Source organism: Schistocerca gregaria, chromosome 4 (assembly GCF_023897955.1).
Source record: "Schistocerca gregaria isolate iqSchGreg1 chromosome 4, iqSchGreg1.2, whole genome shotgun sequence".
Classification (NCBI taxonomy): domain Eukaryota; kingdom Metazoa; phylum Arthropoda; class Insecta; order Orthoptera; family Acrididae; genus Schistocerca; species Schistocerca gregaria.
This window is the reverse complement of record NC_064923.1, coordinates 176,455,902-176,480,368: the sequence shown is the minus strand read 5'-3', so window position 1 is coordinate 176,480,368 and position 24,467 is coordinate 176,455,902. Positions and strand designations below refer to the sequence as shown.

The window sequence follows — 24,467 nt, the reverse complement described above, 5'->3', positions numbered from 1 at the left end:
AATGTGGTGTTGTTTTTTTTTTCCACCAAATGTGGTGTTGTTTTTTTTCCACCAAATGTGGTGTTGTTGTTTGCCAAATGTAGTGTTGTTTTTTGCCAAATGTGGTGTTTTTTTGTCAAATGTGGTGTTATTTCTTGCCAAATGTAGTGTTATCTTGTGCCAAATTCGGTGTTGCCAAATTCAGTGTTATTTGTTTGCCATTTTTGCTTTTATTATTTTATTTTTCAGTTGTGCCAATTTTCACTACTAATAATGATGCACCTGTGTATAGAGTACTTGGGAACCTAAAATACACTACTGCCCATTAAAATTGCTACACCACGAAGATGACTCGCTACAGATGCGAAATTTAACCTACCGGATGAAAATGCTGTGATATGCAAATGATGAGCTTTCCAGAGCATTCACACAAGGTTGGCACCGGTGGCGACACCTACAATGTGCTGTCATGAGGAATGTTTCCAACCGATTTCTCATACACAAACAGCAGTTGACCGGCGTGGCCTGGTGAAACGTTGTTGTGAAACCTCGTGTAAGGAGGAGAAATGCATACCATCACATTTCCGACTTTGATAAAGGTCAGATTGTAGCCTATCACTATTGTGGTTTATCGTATCGAGACATAGCTGCTCTCGTTGGTTGAGATACAATGACTGTTGGCAGAATATGGAATCGGTGGGTTCAGGAGGGGAATACAGAATACCGTGCTGGATCTCAACGACCTTGTATCACTAGCAGTCGAGATGACAGGCATCTTATCCACATAACTGTAATGGATCGTGCAGCTACATCTCAATCCCTTAGTCAACAGATGGTGACGTTTGCAAGACAACAACCATCTGCACGAACAGTTCGATAAAGTTTGCAGCAGCATGGACTATCAGCTCAGAGACCATGGCTGTGGTTACCCTTGACGCTGCATCAAAGACAGGAGTGCCTGTGATGGTGTACTCAATGACGAACCTGGGTGCACGAATAGCAAAACGTCATTTTTTCGGATGAATCCAGGTTCTGTTTACAGCATCATGATGGTCGCATCCGTGTTTGGCGACATCGCGGTGAACGCACATTTGAAGCGTGTATTCGTCATCGCTCTACTGGAGTGTCACCCGGAATGTTTTGTATGGGGTGCCATTGTTTACACATCTCGGTCACCTCTTGTTCGCATTGACAGCACTTTGAACAGTGGACGTTACATTTCAATGGTGGCCGAGCAACTGGCTCGTCACAATATGCCAGTCACTACTCTTGATGAACTGTGGTATTGTGTTGAAGCTGCATGGGCAGCTGTACTGTACACGCCATCCAAGCTCTGTTTGACTCAATGCCCAGGCGTATCAAGGCCATTATTACGGCCAGAGGTGGTTGTTCTGGGTACCTATTTCTCAGGATCTATGCATCCAAATTGCTTGAAAATGTAATCACATGTCAGTTCTAGTATAATATATTTGTCCAATGAATACCCGTTTATCATCTGCATTGCTTCTTGGTGTAGCAATTTTAATGGCCAGTAGTGTATGTTTTCATATTGTGTCATCTCCCTAGAGTATAAAACCGCAAAACCTCTTTCTTTCAGTTGGAGATGCCTGTAAACGATGCTGTCGTATGAATCTCAATGACACTTGTTTTCCTGTGGATCCAATGGACATTCTTCCAGATGGAACGCCTTGTATTCAGGGATTCTGTAACAAGGTGCGATATGATTTTCATTAACCAGAATTAAATTTTTATTGCTGAATGTGCTGAAATGAAAGGAACTAAAACAAGAAGAAAGACTGACATGTTTGGTAAACCAGATAAAGAAGCAATAGTGTCGTAGCTCTGGACCAGAACTTGTAGAGGAACTGTGGCTCAAGTTTAAAAGAACAGAGTTGACACTAAACACACAATCAATATATATTTTAAAAACAAAGATTCCAAGACTTACCAAGCGGGAAAGTGCCGGAAGATAGGCACAATAAAATAACACACAAACACACACACACAAAATTTCTAGCTTTCGCAACCAATGGTTGCTTCTTCAGGAAAGAGGGAAGGAGAGGGAAAGACAAAAGGATGTGGGTTTTAAGGGAGAGTGTAAGGAGTCATTCCAATCCCGGGAGTGGAAAGACTTACCTTATGGGGAAAAAAAGGATAGGTATATACTCGTGCACGCGCGCACACACACACACACACACACACACACACACACACACACACACACACACACACACACACATATCCATCCATACATACATATACAGACACAAGCAGACATATTTAAAAGCAAAGAGTTTGGGCAGAGATGTCAGTTGAGGCGGAAGTACAGAGGCAAAGAAGTTGTTGAAAGACAGGTAAGGTATGAGCGGCGGAAACTTGAAATTAGCGGAGGTTGAGGCCTGGCGGATATCGAGAAGAGAGGATATACTGAGGGCAAGTTCCCATCTCCAGAGTTCTGACAGGTTGGTGGTAGTGGGAAGTATCCAGATAACTCGGATGGTGTAACACTGTGCCAAGATGTGCTGGCCATGCACCAAGGCTTGTTTAGCCACAGGGTGATCCTCATTACCAACAAACACTGACTGCCTGTGTCCATTCATGCGAATGGATAGTTTGTTGCTGGTCATTCCCACATAGAAAGCGTCACAGTGTAGGCAGGTCAGTTGGTAAACCACGTGGGTGCTTTCACACGTGGCTCTGCCTTTGATCGTGTACACCTTCCGGGTTACAGGACTGGAGTAGGTGGTGGTGGGAGGGTGCATAGGACAGGTTTTACACCGGGGGTGGCTACAAGGGTAGGAGCCAGAGGATAGGGAAGGTGGTTTGGGGATTTCATAGGGATGAACCAAGAGGTTACGAAGGTTAGGTGGACAGCGGAAAGACACTCTTGGTGGAGTGGGGAGGATTTCATGAAGGATGGATCTCATTTCGGGGCAGGATTTTAGGAAGTCCTATCCCTACTGGAGAGCCACATTCAGAGTCTGATCCAGTCCCGGGAAGTATCCTGTCACAACTGGGGTACTTTTGGGGTTCTTCTGTGAGAGGTTCTGGGTTTGAGGGGATGAGGAAGTGGCTCTGGTTATTTGCTTCTGTACCAGGTCGGGAGGGTAGTTGCGGGATGCGAAAGCTGTTTTCAGGTTGTTGGTGTAATGGTTCAGAGATTCAGGACTGGAGCAGATTCGTTTGCCACGAAGGCCTAGGCTGTAGGGAAGGGACCGTTTGATATGGAATGGGTGGCAGCTGTCATAATGGAGGTACTGTTGCTTGTTGGTGGGTTTGATGTGGACGGATGTGTGATGCTGGCCATTGGACAGATGGAGGTCAACGTCAAGGAAAGTGGCATGGGATTTGGAGTAGGACCAGGTGAATCTGATGGAACCAAAGGAGTTGAGGTTGGAGAGGAAATTCTGGAGTTGTTCTTCACTGTGAGTCCAGATCATGAAGATGTCATCAATAAATCTGTACCAAACTTTGGGTTGGCAGGCTTGGGTAACCAAGAAGGCTTCCTCTAAGTGACCCATAAATAGGTTGGCATACGAGGGGCCATCCTGGTACCCATGGCTGTTCCCTTTAATTGTTGGTATGTCTGGCCTTCAAAAGTGAAGAAGTTGTGGGTCAGGATGAAGCTGGCTAAGGTGATGAGGGGAGAGGTTTTAGGTAGGGTGGCACGTGATCGGCGTGAAAGGAAGTGCTCCATTGCAGCGAGGCCGTGGGCATGCAGGATATTTGTGTATAGGGAAGTGGCATCAATGGTTACAAGGATGGATTCCAGGGGTAACAGACTAGGTAAGGATTCCAGGCGTTTGAGAAAGTGGTTGGTGTCTTTGATGAAGGATGGGAGACTGCATGTAATGGGTTGAAGGTGTTGATCTACGTAGGCAGAGATACGTTCTGTGGGGGCTTGGTAACCAGCTACAATGGGGCGGCTGGGATGTTTGGGTTTGTGAATTTTAGGAAGTAGGTAGAAGGTAGGAGTGCAAGGTGTCGGTGGGGTGAGGAGTTTGATGGAGTCAGGTGAAAGGTTTTGTAGGGGGCCTAAGGTTCTGAGGATTCCTTGAAGCTCCACCTGGACATCAGGAATGGGATTACCTTGGCAGCCTGGGCATCGGCTGTGGTGATGTTTGTAGTAGGATTAAGGTTTTTCAAGAAAGATTTAGAGGCAAGGCTGGCAGCCTGGGCTTTGGCTGTGTCTTTCTGCCGTCCACCTAACCTTCGTAACCTCTTGGTTCATCCTTATGAAATCCCCAAACCACCTTCCCTACCCTCTGGCTCCTACCCTTGTAACCGCCCCCAGTGTAAAACCTGTCCTATGCACCCTCCCACCACCACCTACTCCAGTCCTGTAACCCGGAAGGTGTACACGATCAAAGGCAGAGCCACGTGTGAAAGCACCCACGTGATTTATCAACTGAGCTGCCTACACTGTGACGCTTTCTATGTGGGAATGCCCAGCAACAAACTGTCCATTCGCATGAATGGACACAGGCAGACAGTGTTTGTTGGTAATGAGGATCACCCTGTGGCTGGTGTAGTAAAATAGGAAGTAGCATCTGCCATGCACTTCACGTGGTTTTGCGGGGCATGCATATAGATGTTGAAATATCTTTTTTGAACATTCTCTTTGTGTATGTTTTTTGTAAACTGGCTCCCTGAGAGTATAAGATTCAGTGTTTCCCATCTGACAGGTTGAAGGACAGTGTTTTGGAGGCAGAAGATACATTTATTTTTAACACAGTCCTTCTTACGTTTAATGTATTCTGTTCAACAAATTGTCAGTGAGTAGATTTCATCCCTGGCTTTGGAGAGTCAGCAAAATATTCTTTTATGGCTCCATAATCTTTTCACTGGACTCATATTGTTTCCAGTCAAAAATTTATTCATATATGAAAACCAGTGAAAGTCATAGGATGCCAAATTTGGTTGATATTCTAACAGTTAATACCCAAAACTTTGGAGCTTGCTACTGTCGAAACTTTTTGTGGACAGATACAGTGTCTTGGTAAAATATGAGTTTCTCTTTCATATATATATATATAAAGAAACTTCCACATGGGAAAAATATATTAAAAACAAAGATTCCAAGACTTACCAAGCGGGAAAACGCCGGCAGACAGGCACAAGAACAAAACACACAAACACACACACAGAATTACTAGCTTTCGCAACCGATGGTTGCTTCTTCAGGAAGGAGAGGGAAAGACGAAAGGATGTGGGTTTTAAGGGAGAGGGTAAGGAGTCATTCCAATCCCGGGAGCGGAAAGACTTCCCTTAGGGGGAAAAAAAGGACAGGTGTACCCACATCCTTTCGTCTTTCCCTCTCCTTCCTGAAGAAGCAACCATCGGTTGCGAAAGCTAGTAATTCTGTGTGTGTGTTTGTGTGTTTTGTTCTTGTGCCTGTCTGCCGGCGTTTTCCCGCTTGGTAAGTCTTGGAATCTCTGTTTTTAATATATATAAAAAATAGAAAGAAACTTCCACATGGGAAAAATATAAATATGTCTGCTTGTGTCTGTGTATGTGCGGATGGATATGTGTGTGTGTGTGTGTGTGCGATTGTACACCTGTCCTTTTTTTCCCCTAAGGGAAGTCTTTCCGCTCCCGGGATTGGAATGACTCCTTACCCTCTCCCTTAAAACCCACATCCTTTCGTCTTTCCCTCTCCTTCCTGAAGAAGCAACCATCGGTTGCGAAAGCTAGCAATTCTGTGTGTGTGTTTGTGTGTCTTGTTCATGGGCCTGTCTGCCGGCTATTTCCCGCTTGGTAAGTCTTCGACTCTTATATATATATATATATATATATATAACCTACTCATACAGCAGACACTCCCCTCCCCCCAGTACCTTTTGATTCCACCCACTTCTTTGATTCAGGTTTCGTTTTTGATATTGAATGTTTAGTACATATCACTTTCACAGTAGCAAATCTTTATGCAAACTCTTCTTGTTTTGTGCTCCTGAAATGCATTCAGTCCAATGCCATATTGTGAACTCTTTTTTTAATTGAAATTTTGAGATATCCTTCACATGAATTTTAATCCTTTGCCAATTGTGGATTAATTTCCATTGGTGATTTACGATTCATAACAAAGAAAGATGTTTATGTCATTAAGGTATTTCAAGCTATCCATTTGAACAAAACAAACAAAACCTGACTATTTTAATAAGTTCTGTTCTGTAGGTCAAGTAGATAATTAACTCATATTATTTCCCAGCATATCCTAACATAACAAATACTAACCCTGTACCAGGCAAAACCCAATGCTAACCCTCTGTCAGGCAAAAATTCCACATTGCCGACCTATTTAGTAACTTGCATTTTTCTCATTTAATACTGATGCAGTGTTGTGTGTTGCACTGTACACTGAGAAAACTTTTTTTTTTTCAGGGTTTGTGCGAGAAGACCATTCAGGATGTCGTAGAAAGATTCTGGGATATAATAGAGGACATAAATATAAATAAAGTTTTATTATTCTTGCGTGATAACATAGTTGGCACGGTCATCTTAATAACTGCACTTATATGGGTTCCTGCAAGTTGTGTTGTGAGCTATGTAGATCGTCGTCGTAGGATTAGGGATGACGAACGTTTTGAATGGAGACGCAGTAGTGAATTTTTTAGAGATGACAGTTATCGTGTTATTCATATGAGAATCACAAAGCAGAAGAATGGACCCCAGCATCATATTCCCACATCACTTCAATAAGCTAAAGATAAGATGTGTGAAAATGTGATGGTTCTTCCTCATTGTTGCATTTTGGATTTGTACTGAAGTAATGTAGACACATTTTTGTAAGCCTCAAGTTCGTAAATATATTTATTGAGAACAAACAGTGACATTCTTTTCTAATACCAAGTGAGTTGATGGAGTGTTTAAGGCACAGGATTCATTAGTGCAGAGAAAAGTAAGTATAACTCCAACAAGGTAAGTCCCTGCTCTTTCCTCTCCATTTGAGCTGTTGCCTCATCTGTAGCGGATACACAGTTTTGTATTTTTCTTTTATAAATGCTGTCCTGTTGTTAATAAGCTAGATGTTGATAATGCGTCAGACACTGGTATTGCTGTTTCAAAATTTAAAGCAATCCATTTCACATGCAACTAAGAACACTTTGAAATTATAATAAAAATTGGCCTTGTGCGAGTAGGATGCGTGCACTGAGGATTCCGTACAAACTTAATTATGTAATAGACAGTTCATCCATTTCGGGAATCGAGAATCTCGACTAGTTTTGCCTGTTATCGAAATTTATACATGCAAGATATCAGCCTTTGGGATTCCAAGACCTTCGAGAATGTTTTAATTTCAAGTTTGAAGTTGGATTATAAATAACAAAAGAAATATTTTTCTTGTGTGACATAATTACTCATTAACAAATTTCTGGTTCTTTTCGTTTACGTGTACTGAGAAACTTTACTTCTTGCCTAATTTCATAAAAAAATAAATGTAGAGTGACTAAGGCCTCCCATTGGGTAGACAGTTCGCCGGGTGCAAGTCTTTCAATTTAACACCACTTCGGAGACTTGCGCATCAATGGGAATGAAATGATGATGATTAGGACAACACAACACACAGTCCCCGAACGAAGAAAATCTCCGACCCAACCGGGAATCGATCCTGGGTCCTTAGGATTGACATTCTGTAGCGCTGACTACTCAGCTAGCAGGGGCGGATGCCTAATTTCATGACTGTGCATCAAGGGGAAGTACCCTATAGGTTTTCATGAGTGAATTTCCAAGTATCAAAATGTGTGACATAAATGGCTGTATCTTTTGATTCCATTGACTTAGAAGCTAATGTTTATTACACTGACAAGGGACCATAGACCTTAGTATGTGACATAAATTCCAACTTGATACATATACCTTTTCCTGAGGAAGGAGGCTTTCAACAGATGAACAAACATGCACACAGTCTGATAAGAAATGGCAGTCTTTTTGTGTGATATTATTACAAGTTAACAATGTTCACGTTTTTTCCTTCATTTGTATAGTTAACCCTTTCTTCTTACCAAATTTCATTATTCTATGGAAGGGGGAAGTACTCTGCAGGTTTTCACAAGTGAGTTTGTGAATATCAAAATAACTGATGTAAATAGCTGTATCTTTTGACTTTTTTACATCGCCAAGAGAAAAGACCTTAATATGTGCCATAAATTTCGACTTTATATGTCTTCCCATTACTGAAAGCAAGTGTTTTGAACATTCAGACAGACATATGAAGGAACAACAAAGTGATCGTATAAGGGTTCCACTTTTATAGAGTGAGATAAGGAAAAAATGAGAAAAGACAACACGCACCTATAGCTAGCTAATGGATGGTGCACAGACACACATATTAGTTTTCTCTCTCTCTCTCTCTCTCTCTCTCTCTCTCTCTCTCTGTATGTGTGTGTGGGGGGAGGGGGAGGAAGGGGGAAAGGGGGAGGGGAGTAGCTATACCTCCATTTAACAGGGTGTACCCAACCCATAAGCAAAACAAGTTTGTCCATTACTTATGGTGCTGAATTCCACTGAAGAGAAGCAGGATGTAAATCCAGCTATGGCTATCTTTCTTTGAGTTTCCATGGCTTCCCAAAATCACATAACACAAATACCAGATGATCCTTTTGAAAAATAAATGGCCAATTTCCTTTCTTATACTTCCCCAATCCAAATTCCTGCAACGTTTCTAATAACATCCAAAAGTTCCTGAGTTGCATTTGATCTATTCTGGTATCTGTCAGTTGAATCCAGCCCCATGCTTATCGTAGTATATGTTTTGCCACTATACACAAACATCCCCTGTGCCAATGATATTACTGTCATGAAACATACTTATCTTTCCTATTATTATCATCCTTGTGCCAAATCTACCAATTCCTTCTTAATTCTTTTAACCAAACACATTGCGGACAATTTTTTTTCCCCCTCCACCTTTGAAGACAAAATGAATGAATAAATTCATAGAACCCCTTGGGCAAACTGTTTATGGGTGCTGGAGAGGAATCCTATATATCTGCTAAAATCCTTGTCTAGATCAAATTCAAGATGTACACCACTGGCAGTTAAGAATTCATCTCACGAGTTGTGCCCTGGTATGAGTGCCATAGTGCTCAATCTAGCTGCACACTTCCGTCACTTCCATGTCACTATTTTTGCCACACTGAAGTCATAACTGGTATCTGGTTCAAACTGTTGGTGTATGGACGGACACAGGCGATTTCTCAGATTTTTTGCATTTGGGCCGCCATGTAATTATGACTTATTTACTTTCAAAATCAAAAAAGGTCTTTATCACAAACACACGCATTCTCTCTCTTTTCACGTTGATCGAAACATTTTAGCACTTTTGCAGCCTCATGATGCAGATGTGGACACCATCTGAGGAAAACAATGTAGACATTTGAGATAGTTTTAACATAAAAGGACATGTCTTTAAAATGGGAATTACATTGCAAATAGATTACTTACATCTTTATGCACACAGGGGCACTTTCAACTAAAACAGCAGACAGACTCGAAAACAGATTTAAGATTGCAGTGTCCTTAAAATGCTTAGAAAACTACCCTCGTACTTCTTTCAAGGCCACCGTTGATTGTTCCTACCTCACACTTTCTTTAACATCAGTGTGCTTGGGGTTCTGGACTGTGTGTGTCAGAATTTGTCTTTTATGCAATGCGATTTTTCTTTTTAAATGCATCTCAATGAAATAAGAGAGCAGTATAAAGTCAACTGTACTTAAAATGCGAGGTCTGTAGTCCATTCCAGACATTCTAATTTTGATTCCTGGACTTCTTTTTCCTTCGAAAATTCAATATTAGTGGGTTGTAAATTGATCAATTGTTCCAGGCTTGCCCCTTGACTTAACCAACTTAATTTTCAATCATGTATCAAGTCTCCATACTCTTCATTCAGTTCCACTGAAAACTATTGTAACTGACAGTGGAATAATTTGTGCCACTTCAGGAATTTCACTGTTCATACCATCAATTTCTTCACGTGCTGCATGCTTGCAAATTTAGCACAGAGTGCTTCTTGGTGTAGAGAACAATAAATTCCATCTATCAATCATTGTAATTTTCTGTTCTTTCATTGTCAGCTAAACCTATAAATTCTTTCTGCATTGTATTGTAATGTCATTTCATATCTAATTTGCACCTGTGTCAGTTATGTGGCAGCATAATAGATATCGAGAATTCTCATCCCTCTCTTCTGCCATTTCCATTCATTTTTAAAGTTTGTGACAACAGATCACTAGAATGCCTCTTTTTGTGCAAATGGCGACTGGAACTCTGAATGTCCATACCACGAACAAATACCAAAGGATAAACAGTGCTGACATCTCAGTTCTGCAGGACTGGCGAGATTTGTGCTTACTTAAAAATGACACATCGCAATACTAACTGAAATGTCGCACTGTGTCTCCGAGAAGGACTGAGCAAAGCTGTGACAGGCCAAGCCTTGGCCCACATACCTGGCATGTATGCTATTTGGCATGCTGTGGCGATCTGGTTTAAATGTATTGTGGTACTATCTCCACAATGGGTCATTCCATTACTTGTAATAACAACTGCAGTCAGTTTAATGTAATTTGTTTTGTTTGTAGACATTTAAATCCGAATTAATTTTCTTTCTTGTTTGTTCTTTCCCACGGTATTCTAATAGTGTATGGCTTTCACTTGTAACGTACTATGTAAATTATTAGTTTCTCTTGACCAAATAAAATACTGATGGGTCTTCAGAAGGACAAGATTTTCGCCTTTGAATGTTACCTTTATTTAAAAACCAACATAAATTTATGTATACGATATCCATGCATATATGATAATTTCTATTGAAAACCTTTTCAAATACAACAAAAGTTTGTGAGCTGATAGAATTTAATGCTATTTCTTCGTGTTATCACAACATTGCCAATTTTTTAAGCAGTGCCATAGACTGCTGTAGTGCCCTTTTCATAGTTTCTCAAGTATCCAGTTACACTAGCACCATGAGTCAAATGTCACGTGACTGGTCAAGCAAGAGCAATACTGTATAGAGTACTTCTGTGCATCGGGTAATCTCGGGCCTATTCAAAAGAAAGTACTGTTTTCTAAGCTCTAGCCTTCAGAACTCTTCAAAATAAATCTGTACAAAGCCTCAGTAGCCAAGGCTTCATCTGCAAATTTATGACGACCACACACACACACACACACACACACACACACACACACACACACACACACACACACACAAAAGCACCTTTTCTACCATCTCTCTTTCTCTTGCCCCTCACTGTCACCCTCTTCATGTTAATCTTCCTCTCCATCCACACCTACCTTCCTTCCATCCCCTCCCTCTCTCTATATCTCTTATATTCTCTGCCCTCTGAACTTCTTTCATCTTGTGCAGCCGTGAAGTCATCTATCAAAAGACATGCCTCACTACATCCAAATATCCTCTCGTTGCCTTTTGCATTCTTCTGTAATCCATCCCCACCTCCATCATCCCAGCAACTGCTTCAGGTAGGAAGTCTTGCTGCAGGAATTTTTATTGGAGTGTCTGTGTATGTAAATGTGTTTACTTTTACTAGAAAAAGAGCCAGTGCTCAAAAGCTAGTGTGAATACTGTTTTCTGTTACATGTTTCTATGTTCCGCACCTCAGTCTGATATAGGTGAGTGGTTGCCATTGCTTTATTTATGTAATGTTCCATTCGGGGTATTCCATTATTGTTAAATATCTGAGGTGAAGACACTGCGTCTTTTGTATTTCACTTTGTCAAGATATATTAGTTAAAAATCACCCACTATTGCCAATTATGTGTTCATCAATACTGATTGTTCACAGTGAAGAAATCCAGTTGCTGATTCTGTGTTAGACAAGAACAGCAGCATAGCACTCATAAATTAAAAAGGTCTTCTGACCATAGGCTGCAGAACGTACCAATCTACAAGTGTACCGTTACTTACTGCACATCACAGGCCACAGAGGTCACGATAGGTGGACGATAACACCACTGGATGACCAGAGGATTAAAAGGATTACCTACACCAGTGAGTCACAGTACACTTCAATACATACTGTGAAGGCAAGATAGAAATAAGTTGAAAACCACAAGGCAGTTTATTTTTCTTTCTCTTTCCCATTTCCTTTGACAGCCTGTCTTCCTCCTGCTTCACTGCATTTGTCCTGAATTCTCTACTAGTCAGTCTGTGTATGTCTCTGCATTGGATATGTTGTCCCCATATCTTTCATATGTCTTTTCTCATTTCAGTTTTGACCATGCATTTGCTTTCAGCTTGAGTTCTCATGTTTGGCTTATTGATCGCTATCTGTTGATTATTAGTACTCAGGAATTCCCTTCTATGGCATTATTTCTTTGTTACTTCTGTGTCATAAATGACAAATAAACTACATTAAAACTGCAAGTGCAATAGATTGTAGGTTATTAAGCACACCATTGAAAAAGGCCCTTAGTGTTCATTTCTGGAATATACTATCTAAATTTAAGTTTATACTCCACATGCCATATCACAACATATGAGAGAGAGCCTACGTGGTATTAATATCATTTATTTCCTTTCCCGTTTCGTGTGTAAATTATACGCATGAAAAAGACTGTTGACAAACCTCGGTATGAGCTCCAGTTTTTCTTACTTTATCTTCATGCTCATTTCATAACATGTACATGGGAGGCGGGAGTAATAGTTTATCTGGCTCTTCTTGGAGCATCATCTATCAAAATTTTACACTTATGCTGTTCATGGTGCACACCATTTTTTACAATGTTTTTATTAGCGTCTCCATGATGCTCTTGTGCTTACTAAATGAACTTTTGACAAAATTTCCTTCTATTGTTTAGACCATCGTGAGTCTCTACTAATCTAACTTAGTGATCAAGTCCAATAGTGATCAATAATTTGACTCCATCCATCCTTCCTATGAGGGTCAACAGGATGGCAGTGGATGTGGATACAACCAGCCATAAATAAACCAATAGCTGGATTTTCAGCCTTTACTTATTCCAGAGGCAACTGGTTTTGGCATTCCATTACACCATCATCAGGTCCTTTATGATAACATAGTGACAGAGTTTGTATTGCCAGATAAAATACCTCGTAACATACAGTTATAGTTGGTGGGGACTTCAACCTACCCTCGGTATGTTGGCAAAAATACTTGTTCAAAACCGGTGGTAGGCAGAAAACGTCTTCCGAGATTGTCCTAAATGCTTTCTCCGAAAATTATTTCGAGCAGTTAGTCCATGAACCCACGCGAATTGTAAATGGTTGCGAAAAAACACTTGACCTCTTAGCCACGAACAATCCAGATCTGATAGAGAGCATCATGACTGATACAGGGATTAGTGATCACAAGGTCGTTGTAGCTAGGCTCAATACCATTTCTTCCAAATCCATCAGAAACAAATCCAAAATAATTTTATTTAAAAAAGCGGATAAAGTGTCACTAGAAGCCTTCCTAAAAGACAATTTCCATTCCTTCCGAACTGACTATGCGAATGTAGACGAGATGTGGCTCAAATTCAAAGATATAGTAGCAACAGCAATTGACATATTCATACCTCATAAATTGGTAAGAGATGGAACGGATCCCCCGTGGTACACAAAAAAGGTCCGAACGCTGTTGCAGAGGCAACGGAAAAAGCATGCGAAGTTCAGAAGAACGCGAAGTCCCGAAGATGGGCTAAAATTTAAGACGCGCGAAATTTGGCACGTACTTCGATGTGAGATGCTTTTAATAGGTTCCACAACGAAACATTGTCTCGAAATTTGTTAGAAATTCTGGTCGTATGTAAAGTACACAAACGGCAAGACGCAGTCAATACCTTCGCTGCGCAGTGCCGATGGTACTGTTACCGACAACTGTGCCGCTAAAGCGGAGTTATTGAACGCAGTTTTCCGAAATTCCTTCATCAGGGAAGACGAATGGAATATTCCAGAATTTGAAACACAAACATCTGCTATCATGAGATTCTTAGAAGTAGATACCTTAGGGGTTGCGAAGCAACTCAAATCGCTTGATACGGGCAAGTCTTCAGGTCCAGATTGTATACCAATTAGGTTCCTTTCAGATTACGCTGATACTATAGCTCCCTACTTAGCACTCATATACAACCGCTCGCTCACCGATAGATCTGTACCTACAGATTGGAAAATTGCGCAGGTCGCACCAGTGTTCAAGAAGGGTAGTAGGAGTAATCCATTTAACTACAGACGTATATCATTGACGTCGGTTTGCAGTAGGGTTTTGGAGCATATACTGTATTCAAACATTATGAATCACCTCGAAGGGAACGATCTATTGACACGTAATCAGCATGGCTTCAGAAAACATCGCTCTTGTGCAACGCAGCTAGCTCTTTATTCGCACGAAGTAATGGCCGCTATCGACAGGGGATCTCAAGTTGATTCCGTATTTCTAGATTTCCGGAAAGCTTTTGACACCGTTCCTGACAAGCAACTTCTAATCAAGCTGCGGAGCTATGGGGTATCGTCTCAGTTGTGCGACTGGATTCGTGATTTCCTGTCAGGAAGGTCGCAGTTCGTAGTAATAGATGGCAAATCATCGAGTAAAACTGAAGTGATATCAGGTGTTCCCCAGGGAAGCGTCCTGGGACCTCTGCTGTTCCTGATCTATATAAATGACCTGGGTGACAATCTGAGCAGGTCTCTTAGATTGTTCGCAGATGATGCTGTAATTTAAGGTCATCCGAAGACCAGTATCAGTTGCAAAGCGATTTAGAAAAGATTGCTGTATGGGGTGTCAGGTGGCAGTTGACGCTAAATAACGAAAAGTGTGAGATGATCCACATGAGTTCCAAAAGAAATCCGTTAGAATTCGATTACTCGATAAATAGTACAATTCTCAAGGCTGTCAATTCAACTAAGTACCTGGGTGTTAACATTACGAACAACTTCAGTTGGAAGGACCACATAGATAATATTGTCAGGAAGGCGAGCCAGAGGTTGCGTTTCATTGGCAGGACACTTAGAAGATGCAACAAGTCCACTAAAGAGACAGCTTACACTACACTCGTTCGTCCTCTGTTAGAATATTGCTGCGCGGTGTGGAATCCTTACCAGGTGGGATTGACGGAGGACATCGAAGGGTGCAAAAAAGGGCAGCTCGGTTTGTATTATCACCTTATAGGGGAGAGAGTGTGGCAGATATGATACACGAGTTGGGATGAAAGTCATTACAGCATAGACGTTTTTCGTCGCGGCGAGACCTTTTTACGAAATTTCAGTCACCAACTTTCTCTTCCGAATGCGAAAATATTTTGTCGAGCCCAACCTACATAGGTAGGAATGATCATCAAAATAAAATAAGAGACATCAGAGCTCGAACAGAAAGGTTTAGGTGTTCGTTTTTCCCGCTCGCTGTTCGGGAGTGGAATAGTAGAGAGATAGTATGATTGTGGTTCGATGAACCCTCTGCCAAGCACTTAAATGTGAATTGCAGAGTAGTCATGTAGATGCAGATGTAGATGCATGCAAATGTGAACCAGTATCTGCATCAGCTGTATGCAGCACTGCTGTACACCCATAAACAGTCTGAGTGCTCTTGACTGAGTTCACTGGCGCGTGTTAGACACTGAGGTTACTCCTGGCATTTTTTGGAGATCCAAACCCAGGAAGTGAACTGGAGACCATTATGTGAGAAGATATCTTTTGGGTTGCTGGAAACTTCTGTATAATGTCGAAAGCATCTTATTAGGACATTTGTCAAAGTTCTTACTGAGTAAAACTTAATGTCTTTGTGAATACATCCAGCACTGCAAACAGGAATCGAGCTCCTCTGCTTCCTACTGGGGAACTGCAGAAAGTTCACATTTCATTTCGGACCCCCATACACGCCCAGCAGGAGTATGGTAACTCAGTTTTGTGTAGCCTATTAATTTTCTGCTGGTGCTTCAGATGTCGAAGCCATTACCAATGGTGGCATATGCTCTCTCATGTCTTGTGATGTACAGCGCCACAAATTCTACATACTGTATACACTGAAGTACCAAAGAAACTGGCATAGGCATACATATTCCAATACAGAGATACGTAAACAGGCAGAAAACGGCACTGCAGTTGGCAACGCCTGTATAAGACGACAAGTGTGTGGTGCAGTTGTTAGACCAGTTACTGCTGCTACAGTGGCAGCTTATCAAGATTTGAGTGAGTTTGAACGTGGTATTACAGTCAGTGCACGAGCAATGGGGCACAGCATCTCCAAGGTAGCAATGAAGTGGGGATCTTCCCATATGACCATTTCACTAGCGTACCACGAATATCCAGATTCTAGTAAAACATCAAGTCTCTGACATAGCTGCAGCTAGTAAAAGATCCTCCAAGAACAGGACCAAAGCCAACTGAAGAGAATCATTCAATGTGACAGAAGTGCAACACTTGCGCAAGTTGCTGCACATTTCAGTGCTGGGCCATCAACAAGTGCCAGCGTGCAAACCATTCAACAAAACATCATCGATATGGGCTTTCAGAGCTGAAGGCCCACTCGTGTAACCTTCATGATGGCACGACACAAAGCTTTGGGCCTCACCTGGCCCTGTCAACGCCAACATTCGACTGTTGATGAGTGGAACCATGTTGCATGGTCGGACGAGACTCATTTCGGACTGTACTGATGGGATCGACATGTATGGGTATGGAGACAACCTCATGAACCTATGGACCCTGCATGTCAACAGGGGACTGTTCAAGGTGGTGGAGGCTCTATGATGGTTGGGGCATGTGCAGTTGGAGTGTTATGGTACACCTGATACATCTAGATATGACCCTGACAGGTGACACATACGTAAGCATCGTGTGTGATCGCCTGCATCCATTCTTGTCTATTGTGCATTCCGACGGACTTGGGCAATTCCAGCAGGACAATCGACACCCCACATGTCCAGAATTAATACAAAGTGTCTCCAGGAACACACTTCTGAGTTTAAAAACTGGCTGGCCACCAAACCCCACAGACATGATTATTGATCATATCTGTGATGCCTTGCATTGTGCTGTTCCGAAGAGATCTCCACCCCCTCGTACGCTTCTGCATTTATGGACAGCCCTGCAGGATTGATGGTGACAATTCCCTCCAGCACTACTTAAGCCATTAGTCGAGTCCATGCCACATTGTGAAGCGGCACCTCTGCATGCTCGTGGGGGCTCTACACGATATTAGACAAATATACCAATTTATTTCGCTCTTCATTGCAGCTGCCTACCAGGTGTCAGTTGAAGTTAAATGGGCCAGTGACAAAGAGTTCAATAAAAGGAAGGTGAATCCCAAATCCTGGATTCAAAAATAGATTTTGTGCAAGGGGCCACAAACAATTTTGTGGAAGAAATAGTAGTCGAAGAGGAAAATCTTGTCTGTTATGGCAAACTAACCAACAGTAGACATGTAAATATCATCTGCAGACATGCCACTCTTCCAAGGTTGCAAAGCATCAGAAACTGAAGCAATGCAGAGTTTAGCAGCACCCCACCACACCATCTGAGCTTTAACCAAGCGACCAAAGAAAAGTCCGAACTGGAAAACCAATAGGAAAGCTCTACATTTCACCCACATATATGTTTTTATACATTTCCTTACTAAAGTTGTTTTTTGGTGTATTGAAGAATTATCATAAACATGTCACCTTTGGTAGAATTTCTTATAATCAAATATCAGTCAATGATGCATCAATGATTAATCATCAGGAGGTCCTAACATGAAGAATACCTTTGTTATGAACCTATACTGTTCCCTGTAGCCATGTGACTACAGATGTCGTTTTACTGTGGCAAAGGAAACATGTTCATGGCCTGTTGTATTCCCACTCGACATACAAAATGCAACTGGAAGAAGGAGAAAACGACAGGAATGACAGAAGGGCAACAAACACTGAAATGGAGAAAATCAGACAAGACAACCACAGAGAGATGCAAGAAATATGTAGAAGAGATCAAAACAAGAGCAGATTGCCATGGTTGGCTGACCATGAGAATAAAGAAGCTAGCCACTCTGCAACATATTAAAACCTTCATCCTAAAAGTGCCAGGGTGGAGGACACAGAGGAACAAAGGATATGCACTAAAACTTAGATCAAATGGTAAAACCCACCCTCATGAATAAAACATAAAATTAAAGCTGCTGTTGAGGCATTGTCACCCAACACCAAATATAGGGTGCTGGAAAAGTTAAAAGTCTGTCACAGAGCGGCTAAAAGTGGGCAGTCCAGCAAGAGATGGGCAACCGTCATTTGTGAACCACAGTGACACCGAGGTGGGTCCTCATGACGGAGGAAGTAACCTTGTGTTAGCCACATATGGCCAAAACAGAGCCAGCAGAGGACAACTGAGTCCCTGCGAGAGGACTGCATGGAAAACTTCCACACATTCGTTAGTCTCCTTAATGACATGGAGTTTGTTGTGTAAACTGTTATGCCATTCCGTCTCCCAAAGCCGAAAAACCCTGTGGCATAAGACAGATGCAAGTCAGTTTTGGAGATGCCCATCTCCAGAAGCGATTTCTGCATAGACTGTTTGGCCAGCCTGTCCGCAAGTTCGTTTCCTGGGAGGGTACCACTGGTCAGTAGCCTGGACACTACTCAAGGATTCAGTACACAGGAGAAATTACGCGCCAGAGCATGAGTGGATGTGCTCAAGAGCATGAGATATGGCCGCCAGCTCTGCAGTGAAAACACTGTAGTCATCTGGCAAGGAGTGCTGTTCAGTATGTCCTCCATGAACATATGCAAAGCCTACATGACCATCAGCCATCGAGTCGTCGTCATAAACCATTTCATGGCCCCGGTACATGTCGAGAATCAAGAGGAAGTGATAGCAGAGAGCCACAGGGTTAATGGAGTCCTTGGGGGCCATGCAAAAGGTCCAGAAGAATCTGCGGCCAAGGTGTACACCATGGAGGTGTACATGAATGGACATCGACGAGAGGTGGTAATGGCAAGGACTCCAGTTCAGACAGAAGGGACCAGACACAAACTGCAATCATAAGCCCTGACCTGGTCTGCCGATGTGGGAGATGAACTGCTGTGTTTGGAAAAAGGAGATCGTAATTTGGATGCGCAGGAGAATCACGAACATGTGCAACGTAACTGGCAACCAGTTGTGCACGCATAACCTTCAGTGGAGGGACTCTAGCCCCCACCAGGACACTGGTCACCATACTCATTCTAAAAGATCCCGTTGCTAGGTGAACACCACAGTGGTGCACTGGGTCAAGTAAACACAACACTGAGGGTACCGCTGAACCATAAACCAGACTCCCATGGTCAAGGCAGGATTGAACAAGGGCTCTGTAGAGCTGCAGCTGCATAGAGGAATCTGCACCCCCAGTTGGAGTTGCACAGGCAGTGGAGGGCACTGAGGTGCTGCCAGCAATTCCACTTAAGCTAACGAAGGTGAGATAGACAAGTCAATTGGGCATTGAAAACCAGGCCTGAGAATCGGTATGTCTCCACTACATAGAGTGGATCATCATTGAGGTAAAGTTCTGGTTCTGGATGAACGGTGCGACACTGACAGAAATCCATGACACACGAATCATCCCATGTAGGCTTTCATGGCCGGCGTCTTCATCAGTAAACACTTCCGCGCTAAATTGCCGTGGTCGATCTGTAGAACTGCTACTCCCTGACGTTTCGTTCTCAACTACGGAGAACATCTTCCGAGGTGAGTCGAGGACTGGCTGCTAGTAGCTGGGGCCGCCGCTTATATGGAGATCGTAGAGGGCGCCACCACACGTCACGTGGCATCGATGTGTAGCTATCTCTGACTATCATGTCACAGTGGGACAAGTATCTCAACAGCCAACGTCGACTCACCTTGGAAGATGTTCTCCGTAGTTGAGAACGGAACATCAGGGAGAAGTAGTTCTACAGATCGACCACGGCAATTTAGCCCGGAAGTGTTTACCCATGACTCACGACTTTGTGGCTTAAAACTGGAAGCCATGGCGGGCTTCTTTATTCTCATGGTCAGCCAAACATGGTAATCTGCTCTTGTTTTGATCTCTTCTACTGTTTCTTGCATCGCTCTGTGGTTGTCTTGTCTGATTATCTGCATTTTAGTGTTTGTTGCCCTTCTGTCATTCTTGTCGTTTTCTCCTTCTTCCAGTTGCATTTTGTATGTCGCAATTATTTCACTCCCACCCGTGTGGAATTATTTTAAACGAGACAAGGGAATGATGGCCTAGCAGTTTGGTCCCTCCATCCCTATTTACACCAACCAAACAACCAACCAACCAAACAACCCGCCCACTCGTACAGGACACCTACATCTACCATTGACACATCACTTGCAGTCAAGGGATGAGTAATGACAGATCCTGTACTTTCTGCAGAGGGACAGAATCCATGGGAGAGGGTAGTAGCTGAGGTGCCTAAGATACTGGTATCACAAATACACGACTCTCAGGAGCTATTCCAACAGACCGATTTGCAGCAGCTCTCAATTGTTTGACAGTAGTCAGGGCGATTTCCAGCTGCTTATGAATGTCAATCAACTCATCCTGTGTTTGAGACCAGCATTCACAGTGGGGCTGCATTTTGGGCAGTGCAACATATTACCAGACAGTGAACAAATCACTTTAAATTAAGACCACTGCTTATGTTTCAATCTGTTCAGCTAAAAAGTTTTAGGCAAACACACAAAAGACAAATAACAAAACGAGATTTCTATAAAGGTAACACAAAAACCTGTGATAAAAATTACCAGTGTCCTAAAACATTTAGAGTTTTATTATAGTTGTTATCAAACTCGAAAACAGAGTTAATTCATGATAAATGCAGATAATTTATAGAGCTACACCTCTGTAAGGGAAAACTAAAGGTAACACAATATGTTTGTTAGAATATGTGCTACAGTAACTAAATCACAAATGTCGGCATACTACAAATTGCTCAAAGGTTATGCAAAGGATAATGGTAGCTTCCAAAAATTCTCAAAAATGCACAATTATTTGAGTTGATACATAATGAAATTCAGGGGAGATGTATTCTTTGGCAGAACTGTGAATCACAAATGCTGATCTGCTATGAAATATGTTACATATCCAAAACATCGGTACTGGTGACAAACGAAAATATAGTTTTGTAAGCATCTGAAAATTCTCTCCCTCCATAAAATAGACCCCAGTCTCTTGGATGGACATTCTTCTGAACTGTAGTGGGACCGAGTGTAAGTGGCAGTTTAGGCTTCTATCACTCCGTAGTGAGACGTATGAGTCACTCACTTCACTTGCTATTCCGTTCGCTATCACATGATTTGCTGTGAAAAAGTTTTACATTGACCTACATTTTTCATAATTTATCCTACATATTAGCAGGTAAACCTTTCAACATGTATGTATTTTTGAACAGTAAGGTTTAAGTTTAATAGTTACAATCAAGTCCCTTGATTTAGACATTTTGACTCCAAGAGGATACTAGGGAGGGTTGATTGAAGGAAGTGCAGTCTTTCTGAAATCACTAAAACTATTGCAGAAGTTCAAAAACAGGTAAATTTGAAGAAGGCCAGTAAACAGCTTAATGTTCCAAAAACAGCTTTTATGTGTGTGTCCAACATATAGTACAGTATACCTGAGGATGCAGTAAAAACAGACCTACAATTTTGGGTAAATATTTTGAAGAACAGCTGGTTTAGCACTGTCTTACTATGGAAGCTTCTTCCTTCATGCTTACTCACAATAACTTGTGAATAATGGCAGTAAAACAGGCAGAGAGGAATAATAGTGAACTTCCTTTCAGAGACAAAATTGCTAGGAAAATGAGAGTTAGTCTTTCCCTGAACACAACAAAATCAAACTGTCAGAAAGATAGTCTACAGGAACTTCACATATAAGAGGTGTTCAAAAAGAAATGAGTCGGAGGCAAAATTACAGAGACCAGTACCTGTATGTTAGAAGTATTGACCCTGGTTGTTGAGACACTTGTCCCACTGTGACACAAGGCAGTGAATGGCTGTCTTATAAAATTCTCGGGGTGGCGATGTTAACCAGTTCCGCACGTATAGCTGAACATTGTCGTCCAAGGTGAATTGTTTGCCCCTCAAAGTCTTTTTTAGGGAACCAAAAATGGCGTAATCATGGGGATAGAGGTCCGGACTATATGGAGGGTGGCCGAGAACCTCCCATTTGAATTTCTGCAGGAGTGCCACAACTGTGTTGGCCGTATGAGGCTTTGCATTGTTGTGCAGCAGAATGACCTCACGGGTGAGATTGCCTGGTCATTTTGATTTGATCACTTGGTGAAGGGTGCTCTAGGTTTGTGAGTAATGCTGGGCATTCACTGTTGTCTCGAGCTGTAGGAAGTAAATCAGAAGAGGGCCATCTTGGTCAAAGAAGAACGTCAGCAGAGGGGCAAATGATTCACCTCAGACGACGACGTCCAACTGTATGTGCGGAACTGGTTAACATTGCAGCCCCGGGGAATTTTATGAGACAGCCTTTCACCACCTTGTGTCACAGTGGGACAAGTATCTCAACAGCCAGGGTCGACTCACCTTGGAAGATGTTCTCCATAGTTGAGAACGGAACATCAGGGAGAAGAAGTTCTACAGATCGACCACGGCAATTTAGCCCGGAAGTGTTTACCCATGACTCACGACTTTGTGGCTTAAAACTGGAAGCCATGGGCTATAGCCCATGACTGCGTCTTGTGAATGGCTCCCTGTAGGCACTGCTCAGCAACACCAGTACTGGAGGAGCAGTGTGAAATTCAGAAGTCATCCGCATACAGAGAAGATGAGACTGACAGCCTTACACCTGCTGCTAGACTATTAATAGTCACTAAAATAGAGAGACACTCAATACGGAGCAATATGGAATGCCATTCTCCTGAACTTGGGGGTGGAACTATGGGAGGCACCAACTTGGACACGGTAAATACAGAGCAACAGGAAGTTTTGGATAAAAATCGGGAGCAGGCCCCGGAGACCACACTCATACAATGTGGCAAGGATATGCTATTGCCAGGTACTGCAACCAAATGTTTGTATCTGGAAAATGCTGTTCAGACAGCAGACTCGAGGGACACAAGATTATCAATGGTAGAGTGACCCTGGCAGAAGCTGCCCAACATTGAGCCAATAGGCCACGTGACTCCAAGACCCAATCTAACCACCGACACACCATATGTTCCAGCAGCTTACAAAGAAAGTTGGTGAGGCTGATGGATTGGTAGCTATCCACATCAAGTGGGTTTTGACTGGGTTTGAGCACCGTAACGATGGTGCTCTTCTGCCACTGCGATGCCTTTGCACCATATCCAGTTGAAGATGATGAGGAGATGTCGCTTGTAGTCAGACAAGAGATGTTTGATCACCTGTCTGCTGATCTGATCCAGCCCAGGAGTTGTGTCGGGACAACGTGCAAAGGTGCTGAGGAGCTCCCACTCTGTAAATGGGGCGTTATAGGGTTCACTGTAGCATGTAGTGAACGAGAGGACTTTCTTTTCCATCCGCCATCTGAGGGTGCGAAAAGCTGGGGGGTAGTTCCCCAACGCAGAGGCTTGAGCGTAGTGCTCAGCAAAGTGCTTGGCAATTGCGTTTGCATCAGTAGATAACACGCCATTGATGTTAATGCCAGGGACTCCTGCTGGGATCGGGTACCCAAAAAGACGTCTGATCTTTGACCAGACTTGAGAAGGACATATGGCACCCAATGGTTGATATATACCTCTCCCGACACTCCTGTTTCCATCATTTTATAAGCTGGCAAACATGGACATGGAGCCACTTAAAGGCTATTAGTTGCTCTAGGGAAGCACGCCGCTTTTCTCGCTGTAGAGCTCGCCAATGCTCTTTAATTGCCTCAGCGATTTCCGGCAACCACCAAGGGGCTGTCTTTCACTGGGGGCACCATAAAGAATGATGGATCGTGCTTTTCTTACAGAAATGATTGTTGTAGTGACCTGCTCAATGACAACATCAGTGGCACCATGTGCGGGAGATTCAGCGGTAACAGCAGAGGTGAAGGCCATCTGGGAAGGTGTCTGTGGGCATGACGCCAGGGGAGTGACAGGAACATGTGTAACTGGACACTATCACACAGGTCGTCACGTGCTCTCCAGTGGACAGATGGGAGAAGGCCATGACTGCAAACTGAGAGATCAGTGGCTGAATATGTGCCATGTGCCACACTGAAATGTGTGGGGGCACCTGTATTTAAGAGGCACAGTCGAATTATGACAGTACATTTTCGACCTCCCTACTTCGGCCAGTAAACATGGTGCCACCCCACAAGGGGTTATGCGTTTTAAAATCGCCCTAAAGTTGGAAAGGTATAAGGAGTTGATCAGTCAGTGCAGCCAATATGTTCAGGGGTACTGCACCATCTGGAGGAAGATATACATTGCAGACAGGTTTTTCCTGCATCGTCCTTATCTTGACAGCCACAGCTTCAAGAGGGGTTTGAAGGGGCATAGGTTCACTACACACTGAGTTCAGGACATATTCACAAATTCCACCTGACACTCTATTATAGTCACTATGGTTCCTGTAATGTCCCTTAGAG

The 24,467-nt window shown here is 42.7% G+C and overlaps 1 protein-coding gene across 1 annotated transcript in view; it reads left to right on the top strand.

Annotated features, from left to right (window-relative positions):
• LOC126267245 (ADAM 17-like protease) overlaps positions 1-6,803 on the top strand; it is a 146,441-nt gene extending 139,638 nt beyond the window's left edge. The window contains exons 12-13 of the mRNA XM_049972253.1: positions 1,577-1,692; positions 6,361-6,803. Of these exons, the coding sequence (XP_049828210.1) occupies positions 1,577-1,692; positions 6,361-6,678 (434 nt within the window). The 3' untranslated portion in view covers positions 6,679-6,803. The remainder of the gene's footprint in view (positions 1-1,576; positions 1,693-6,360) is intronic.
• Positions 6,804-24,467: the final 17,664 nt, after the last annotated feature.